The 10,039-nt window shown below is 32.8% G+C and overlaps 1 protein-coding gene across 4 annotated transcripts; it reads right to left on the bottom strand.

Moving 5' to 3' along the window:
- Window positions 1–413: 413 nt before the first annotated feature.
- On the bottom strand, window positions 414–3,231 carry LOC107008928 (DNA cross-link repair protein SNM1). Of its 4 annotated transcripts, none has more exons than XM_027914236.1 (9): window positions 2,940–3,230; window positions 2,503–2,698; window positions 2,147–2,386; window positions 1,927–2,062; window positions 1,392–1,526; window positions 1,252–1,318; window positions 1,068–1,145; window positions 869–921; window positions 414–699 (listed from the first exon to the last, which is right to left on the bottom strand). In XM_027914236.1, exons 1-9 carry the CDS (start codon window positions 3,193–3,195, stop codon window positions 601–603), a joined length of 1,260 nt encoding a protein of 419 aa, XP_027770037.1. In that variant the 5' UTR covers window positions 3,196–3,230; the 3' UTR covers window positions 414–600. The 4 variants fall into 4 exon arrangements, with proteins under 4 accessions (XP_027770037.1, XP_027770036.1, XP_015063630.1 ...); XM_027914235.1 differs by having other exon boundaries at window positions 1,918–2,062; window positions 2,940–3,229; XM_015208144.2 differs by having other exon boundaries at window positions 1,918–2,062; window positions 2,503–2,683; window positions 2,940–3,226.
- Window positions 3,232–10,039: the final 6,808 nt, after the last annotated feature.

The following is a 10,039-nucleotide window of genomic DNA, read 5'->3' on the forward strand; positions in this document are numbered from 1 at the left end:
TTTAATACTTAGGAAGCGTTTCTCATGAAACCTAATTGATTTTGCTGCCTACAAGACCAGAGATTGAGGAACTCGAAAAAGATTGAACAGAATTCCGTATAGATTGAGAAATTCTAGTAGTAGTATTAACAAATCAAAAGCCAATGGGAAAGAACAACGTGAATTGAAAACAAAAGGTGAGATGGATTACCAATTAGAAAAGGCACCAATGTTTATGTAGTAGTTGAAAGATTACCAATTCTCATTTAGAATAAGTTTTAAAAGGCCTTTTTTTTAGCCTTTTGCTCTTCATCTCCTTGATCAAACTTTATTTACAAATGAATGAAGCTCTAGGATATTGGTTGGACCTCTGAGTTGCAAAAAAATTGATTACTACGACAAATTCCTGGTACCTTGCACGGAAGGCAATCAACAAGAATGAAGGCCAAGAGATTTTTGATTCACCTTAATAGAGAGATTAAAAACACTTTTTTACAACTGTATAACCACCATTTGTCCATTCCCATTTCAATAACCTATCTAATCCACTTCCTAATCTTCAGAAAAATTAGAAAGAATAGAATAACCAAACTAGACAACTCCAGAAGAACAACTCCTCTTTCAGGCTTTCAGCCACTGCTGGAAGTATGATTGCATCTTGCCACGATTAACAGCATTTCCAACATTCACGGTAGGAATTATCTTTTCTGGCCTCAGAAACTGCAAAACCAAATATTTTCATCATTGGGATATAGCCATATTTTGTAAAATTTCAAAGGGAACTAGCTCCGGAAGACTGAAACATACACTTGATATTTCTAACAGTTGGCAAAGATGACATTGACTAAATATTCAAGAAGCAAAATGAATTGTACAAAAACATCTTAACCTGCACAAAATCCTGCAGCTCTGTGAAATTAGAATGCTCACTATATGGAACACCTGCAGGAAATTAATGCAGTAGAAGGGTTGATTCAATACCTCAGCTAACAAACCACAAAAAGCAGTCGTAACATTAAGTAAATAATACAAATATAAGTAAAAATATGTAGAATCTAAACCATCCAAGAAGCACCAATTTATCTCACCATAAATAGTGATGTTGCCCTTAGAAGTGGGTTTTATTAAGTTAAGATTCTCCCCGATGGTCTCTGAGTAAGTCCAACCTGTAAAAACGTAATGGTAACTGGTAAGGAACTTTTGCATGAAATAAGGGACAAAAATCCACAAAAATGGATGGGTCACAAGCTATAAGTAACAAATATGAGTCACCTGTTGGTCGGAATGCCAACATGCTAGTGTACTGTCCGTCTTGTGATGCCAAATAACGCTGCAGAATCTTGGGGAACATCAACAGAAGAAGTTATATAAGGAAAACCCATCAATCATCTAATGAAGGTGCTCATGCAGACCTCAAATCTCAAGGATGATATAGGCAATATGTGCAAAGGTGTGTCTTTTCCATTTGTTGACAGATTTTCAGAAATCCCAACCCAGCCGAAAGATCGAAGAATGCGCCTCCTGGAGGCATTTGCATATATTTTTACCTATGAAATATTTATAATAACCAAGTCAGCTAATATTTTATATAGAAGTTCACCTTCTTATGCAAAGAGACAGCATAAAGTTCAGCTTTAATAAGCACATCGTAGGCAAACTTGTAACAAATTGTTGCCTTGTCCCAGAAAGACAAATGAAATTTCAATAGTTTGGTGTAACATGGCATGCTATTCATCCATAAAGCGAAGGAATTTAGAAACCTAAGTTACAGGAGCAAAGCAGTTTCATCTTCTGCAAAATGGTCAACGTATTTCTTTTTTCTAGAAACTCATTAGCTCTTAACCCTTTGATGCCTTTGTAAAGTTGCTAGATATTCATCAAGTCATAATATGGATTAAAAACATAAAGATATCAAGAAATACTCAGAATCTAAGATACCCCCAGTGCCTTGGAAATTGCAGAATAGACATGTTCTTTTCCAATGCTGTATGCACCAACAACCACGATGGTTTTTGGATGATTATTCAAATATCTTCTCGTGACACCTACAACAAATTCCAAAACATCTTCTTTTGAAGGAAACCTGAAATAGATATCTCCAAGAGATTAACATCTAGCACAACTGTTAACAACATGCATCCAGGACATAGAACAAAGAGAATTGCACCTGTACTTTGGATTGCAATATGTTGTGTCAAGGTAAAGTATATTAATACGTTGGCTTGCAATAACTGGATATGATTGCATCAGCTTTGAGGCCCTAAAGTCTCCAGTGTGCAAGTAACATTGTCCATTTGGGAGACGGAAGTGAATGAGAGCAGCACCAGGACAGTGATTAGCATCAAGCATAGTAATTTTGATTCCATTAAGGTTGTACTCAGTACCTAATTCCAGAGGACAGATGAAACTGCAAAAGAATCAACAGAACTTAACTGCCCTGTACAATTGTTTGAGGTGCGAAGGAGTAAAATAACCCAAAAGAAACTTTTTTTCTTGCAAAAATAGGGGAAAAAGAGTCCTTACGATGGACTAACATAAAGACAGATTCTAAGCAAGCGAGCAGTGAGGTTGGTACAGTAGATAGGTCCATGTGACCATCCTTTGGACAAGCCAATATAATGATCAGCATGGAAGTGACTAAGGAAATAGGCAGAGCAACCTTTGACTGAACCATAGCAGAATGCATCAACAGTGAAGGGCGTTCCTGCATGAATGAAGACTAGTAAAATGTTGAATGAAAAACCGATTGAAGTAGTAGTTGATATATGAGAAACCAGTAGGACTGACAAAGGTTAATATCAGTCAATAAGAATTACAAATGTATTATCTATCTAGCCTGAAGAATGCATATCTTTTGCTCATGAAGCACACTGGTATTATCTACTTTAATTTCAAAAAAATGTTTGCAGAAGAATGATCAGAAGTAGAAAATGAAAAATGTACGAGTATGGTGGTGGAACCTGGAATCCTCTTATAGAAGGGGCAAAGGCGCTGTTGATTTTTGCGGGAAGCAAGAGAAGTAGCTGTGGAAGGTCGCAGATCAAGGTTAGGATTCTCAAGCCCCCACAACTGGAATAGATTCTTCTGTGTCAGTCTCCCTCTCCTCCTCTTCTTGTGAGCGCCTCCCTCACAGCCGTCAACACTATCGGGTTGGGGTAGAACGTCCTCAAAATTATCGATCTTCTCCATTTTCGAAAAATTTCTTCTGACTCTCATTTTTTTATTTTCTTTCTGTGTCCAACGTGGACCTTTCTAGTCCTTTCCTTCAAAAGAAGGGCTCCAAAATACATCACTTTGGGCCGGCAAGTTAAAAATTCAAATTTCAAAGACATTATTTGTTTCTAGAATTTCACTTGCATCATTTCAAACTCAACGAATATTTTCAAAAGTAGGGGTGGGCATAAACACCGAAAAACCGAAACACCGAACCGAACCGAATTTTTTTAGAATTTCGGTTTCGGTATTTCGGTTTTCGGTTCGGTATTCGGTTTAATTTTTTGTATTTTTCGGTATTTCGGTTCGGTTTTCGGTACATATTACTTTGGAATTCGGTATTTCGGTTTAAACCGAAATTTTATGCTATAATTTAATAATTTATAAATTATATTATATTAATTAATAATTATTAATATTAAATATTTTTTTAAAAAAAAAGTAAAAACCCTAATACCCTATTTCTCTTTCTACCAGATTTTTTCAATTCACTCCTCATCTTCTTGACTTCTTCCTCTTCATTTCTCTCTTCCTCTTCTACTCCAAGTCTCCAACCACTCTTGTCTTCCCTGAAGCACCGCCAGGCGCCAGCCACAACAAGGGAAGCAGCAGCCAGCCGCAGCCAGCAGCACAGCAGCAACCAGCCGCCGCCCGCCAGCAGCACAGCAGCAACCAGCCGCCGCCCGCCAGCAGCACAGCAGCAGCCAGCCGCAGACAGCAGCAGCCAGCCGCCAGCCGCGACAACACTCAGCAGCAGCCAGCTAAACAGGCCCATTAAAAAACCGAATTAAAAAACCGAACCGAATTAACAAAAACCGAACCGAACCGAAATATTTTGGTTCGGTATTCGGTACGCAATTTATAAAAACCGAAAACCGAAAAAACCGAAAAAAAAAACCGAACCGAACCGAAAAACCGAATGCCCACCCCTATTCAAAAGTTTCACTATAGGATTGATCCGCTTTATTCGGGTTAATGTACGTCATTTGTATTTATATTCATTCTAATTTTCATATTATATTTTATATAATAAAATTTATATTTCTTGAGTTAGTTTGTATTTATTCAAACATGTATGTCAAATAGATATATAACTATTTAAGAAATATATTTTTATTTGTATATTTTTTTCACTGTGTATTTATTTTTCTCTTTAGAATTTTATTTCCTTTTCTAAGTCGTATTATTCTAATATGTATATTATTTGTATTTGTATTAATTCTAGTTTTTATATTGTATTTTGTATAATGGTGTTTAAAGTATAAAAATAATATGTTGAAAAAGTGAAAATGAAATATAAAGTTGAAAAATAATACGACAATGTTTATAGCAATCATTCTTCACTAAAATACATAACTAGTTGGCTTACCTTTGATATTAATATCATTAGTAACAAATAAAAATTCATAAACTATATAACATGAGATTTTGAATTAATACAAATAATTATAACATACATAGTGGTTTGGATACGAATTAAGAAAGGATACAAAAATTTGAAGAAAAAATTATAAAAATAAAATAAACTAATAGAAAGTTATTCTTTCTATAAATAAAATACATAAATAGCTGAGATACCTTTGGGATGAATACAAGTTAGGAACAAATACAAGATTTATAAATTATGCTGAGATTTTTAATAAATACAAACATTGATAGCATATATAGTGTTTTGAATGCAAATTTAGAAGGAATATCAAATTCTAAAGAAGAACTATAAATACAAAACAAACTAATAGAAAATTGTTTTTCCTCAACTTGGTCTTCAACAAGTTTTTGAAATCTTATACACCCAATTTTTTTTCTTTTATTAATAGTGATACAAAAATATGCAAACATCAAATCTTTAATCGTCTCTCTTCCATTATTTTAGCAAGGGATCCTATATTGTCCATTATTTCTTGAGTAATATATATATATATTAAAAGATGAAATATCGCTAAAAATTATTGATTAAGTTGCATCCTCTTGTAATCCTCTTAGATTCGATCATTAGAGGGTGATTTCTTTTCCAAATCCTAAATGAAAATTGGTCAATTTAATACTCAACTACAAACAAAAATTTTGAATTTTTTTTTAAAAAAATAGTAAACAAACCTAAAAATCGGATGAAGATGCACACCTTGATCAAAAGGATTGTTGTGAGTATCTTTAAGATATATTTCCTAATTTCTGAAGAGAAAAAAAACCGAAAAGAACGGAAAAGAGAAGTGAGAGTTGGAAGATAAAGAAGAATTGGAAGAGTGAAATCTGCAAGAGGTAAAATATTTTTTAGAAAAATAATATGAGAGAGAATGAGTTAGAAAAGATATAATTAAGGTGAGATAAAATAAGAACAAAATTAGGATACACAATATTTTCTAAAATATTGAAATTTTGACATTTTTACTAAAATTTATGAAATATGAATGTTTTTAATAATTACTTTTAGAATTTTTTGACTAGTTTGCTAATTTATCCATTAATTTTTATTTGGTCCACGGGCCGAACCTATCCGTATTTGTCAAGCCCCACAAATCGGCAAACTTATTCAAGCCGAGCTAAAAAGTCATTTTCTTAATAGGCTCCAAAAATCGTATCCAGGCCCTATCAAATTTCGAATTAGACTATGCCGGTCCAACGAGCCTTAGTACATATTGACAGTCTAAGTTTCACGGTAGTTCCAAATGCAAAAAAAATCATTGATAAAGAAAACAATGATAACTTCATGAATAATTGGGTAACTTCACAAATGATATCTAATTTCTTGGATAAATGTTGCCAGAGTTTAAACGATACATTTCAACTCTATGAATTTCACTAGCAAAAGCTTCAAAGTCAAGCAAGTTGTGCTAAATCTTGATTTGTATTAAGTAATCGAAAGAGGTTGTTAAATTATTGACTGAACCAATAAAAAGTATTTGAAAGACGTTTTTGAGATTAAACGCTAATCAAGTTTTTGCATATTTTTGTTCGCTCCCAATGATTAGTTTATTTTACAAAGTTTAGATTCAATCGAAAGGGTATTTAGACTTTAGAGGAATACTCTAATGGACTATTGAATTCGTGAACAATGTGACTTTAGATGTGAGTTGTTGACATTCTTTGAATTGGAGCAACGTCGCGGTGACTCAATTAAAAAAGAATTAGTTAAGAGAATTTTAAAACGGGTAAAAAGGGTTAAGGGATTAAAGAGAAAAGAGAGTCACCACCTAATTTTTAGGAAAACTAGGAAACCAATTAATAAATTAATTTAAAAGATAATATACGAAATCAATTTGATTCTAGGTAAGGGGTTCAAATTATTTTGAAGGGAAGGGGTTAGACACCCTTCAAAATCCACAACTGTGGTTCCCGACTAAGTTCATTTTTTCAAATTGAGGAGGAGAATAAAATAATGGACAAATATAATAAACATGTAATATACACAATAAAATAAAATAATAATATCGGCCTAGGATTTGCCTAACATCGATATATACAGAACAATGTATTGAAAAATATAATTCGAACTCCTTTCAAATAGCTTCAAGGAAGCAAGTCGTGGGTACCTGTAAACACACTTAGTAAAAGTGTTTGTCATACATAAATATGAATAAAATTGAATATATGAAATAATAACTTAAAAATAAAAACCAGTCTTATTAACATGGAAGACCTTGGAAATCGACGGTAATTTCTTCATCGACCAATTCTAACAACTAAAATATATAAACTTAAATTAAATTTTCGTCTTTTAAAATGGAAAGGCCTCCAAAATCAACGGGGAATTTTTTCATTGACCAATTTTAACAAAACCAAATAATATGAACTTAAACTAAATTTCCGTCTTTTAAAATGGGGAAGCCTTCAAAATCGACAGAGAAATTTTGTCATTGGCCAATTTTAACAAAACAAATAATATGAACTTAAACTAAATTTCCGTCTTTTAAAATGGGGAGGCCTCCGAAATCGATGGAGAGATTTTATCATTGGCCAATTTTAACAAGTAAATAATATAAACGTAATCAGTTACATGTAAAAAAATGTAATTTAACGAAAATAATGATTTTATAAAAAATGAGCAAATATTTGAAAGTCTGGTTGTGACAAAATAATTTAAACATAACAATCGATAAAGATCCTAATACTTTGAGAAAGAGGATGATTATCAACAAATTTCATTAAAATGACAAAAACATGTAACTTTAACTATTTAAAATAAAAATTCAAAAATGTATTAATTTTAAAACTATCAGACCGAAATTTGGTGTCAACAACTTGCCCCTTTGTTTGATTAGGATCGATGAAAGAGATCCTGGTCAAACAAAGTTGACGAACCCAAATTTGATTTGATGAACATTGAACGAAACAATTGAGACGTTAGTAGATCTTTTGAGCAAGACTCCACGCCTGTCTACTTGGCTAAAATAATAACAAAAGACAGAGATTGATTGTAAATTGAGAACATTAACATACCTTCGATGTTACTAGCAAAATTGCACAATGAAGGTGATGTACCTTTTTGAAAGGAGGATGACGTGAATAACATGTCACTTTGAACGAGGTGACAACCCAATGTGTCTCTTTTAAAGGCGGACGATCCAACTTGAACATTAACATGTCACTTTGAACGAGGTGACAACTCCAACGTGTCTCTTTGAAGGGCGGATGACCCAACTTGAACATAACATGTCACTTTGAACGAGGTGACAACCCAACGTGTCTCTTTGAAAGGCGGATGACCCAACTTGAATATAATGTGTCACTTTGAACGAGGTGACATTCCGACGTGTCTCTTTGAAAGGCGGACGACCCAACTTGAACTTAACGTGTCATTTGAAGGAAAATGACAACCCAACGTGTCTCTTTGAAAGACGGACAACCCAATTTGAACATAACATGTCACTTTGAATGAGGTGACAACCCAACGTGTCCCTTTGAAAGACGGACAACCTAATTTGAACATAACATGTCACTTTGAACGAGGTGACAACGTGTCTCTTTGAAAGGCAAACAACCCAATTTGAACATAACATGTCACTTTGAACGAGGTGACAACTCAATGTGTCTCTTTGAAAGGCGGACGACCCAACTTTAAAAAGATGTCATTATGAAGGATATGACGACCCCAAAAAAATATCATATTAAGGATATGACGATCCAAAAATATAATTTTAACTATGAAACGGTCCAACAAGTTACTTTGGACAAATATGGGGCATAAATTTAAAATGATGTCAGTTTGAAAGGTATGACGACCCAAATTTAAAAAATGTCATTATTAAGGGTATGACTACCGAAAAATAAAAAATGTCATTTTGAAGGGTATGACTATCAAAAATGCAATTTGAACTTCGAAACGGTTCACAACGTTATTTGGACAAATATGATGATAAAAATTTAGAATGATATCAGTTTGAAGGATATGACAACCCAAATTTAAAAAAGATGTCATTTTGAAGGGTATGACTATCAAAAATAAAAAAATGTCATTTTGAAGGGTACGACTACCGAAAAAAAATAATAAAAAGATGTCATTTTGAAGGATATGACTACCGAAAAATGCAATTTAAATTTCGAAACAGTCCACAACGTTATTTGGACAAATATGAGGCATAAATTTAAAATGATGTCAGTTTGAAGGTATGACGACCCAAATTTAAAAAGATGTTATTTTAACTGGTACAACTACGAAAAATAAAAATGTTTCATTATGAAGTATATGACTACCCAAAAATACAATTTGAACTTTGGAACAGTCCACAAAGTTATTTGAAAAAATATGATGATAAAAATTTAAAATGATGTCAGTTTGAAGAATATGACGGCCCAAATTTAAAAAAGATGTCATTTTGAAGGGTATGACTACCGAAAAATAAAAAAAGATGTTATTTTGAAGGGTATGATTACTGAAAAATGCAATTTAAACTTCGAAACGGTCCATAACGTTATTTGGACAAATATGAGGCATAAATTTAAAATGATGTCAATTTGAAGGTATGACGATCCAAATTTAAAAAGATGTCATTTTGAATGGTATGACTACCAAAAAATAAAAATGTGTCATTTTGAAGGGTATGACTACCCAAAAATACAATTTGAACTTTGAAACGGTCCACAAAGTTATTTGGACAAATATCAACAATGAAACAGTCCACAAAGTTGGTATGGATAAATATGGAAAAGTGGATTTTAACCTTATTTTATGAACAATGGAACATATTTTAACTTGGTTAGTAGCAACAATAGTATTGTACAAAAATTTCTCACAATTTTTCTCTTTCAACTGAAATTGACATCGAGGTAATTCCTATGGATTCAAGTGGTACCTCAAATGTACTTAAGTAATGACAAGATTTGATCATCTTGCTTCAGACAAAATCTTTGAACTAGACCTAACATCACGTTTCAAGTGCCCTCACAAGAAAGAGATTTTCAATTTACGCATATTTAGAATATTTTGATTTAAAATATAGAAAAGCATACTCACACTCACAAAAATGTTCAACGCATGCAATTGTGATACTATAGGCTTGACCTTCATGTAAATCTCCACTAATGTGAGAACAAAACACAATTAAATCCTTCTAATGTTTCTGGCTCTAGCTCTAGTTTACCACAATCATATAGTAGAGAAAAAGATCTTGAAGAATTAGCTAAAATGATTGTTGTTATGGGTTTGCCATTTAGTTTTGCTGAAAATCCCGAGTTTATACGTTATATTCAAATTGTGTATAATCCACATTTTAAAGGTTTTTCTAAAAATACAATTAAAAAAGGATGTATTTGATTATCAAGCACAACATTTTCAATATTTTTCGTAAGCGGTAATGATTATTTGACTGTTACTGCATATTGAATTGATGAAAATTGGAGTATGCAAAAA

This window comes from Solanum pennellii, chromosome 2 (genome assembly GCF_001406875.1).
Source record: "Solanum pennellii chromosome 2, SPENNV200".
Taxonomy (NCBI): domain Eukaryota; kingdom Viridiplantae; phylum Streptophyta; class Magnoliopsida; order Solanales; family Solanaceae; genus Solanum; species Solanum pennellii.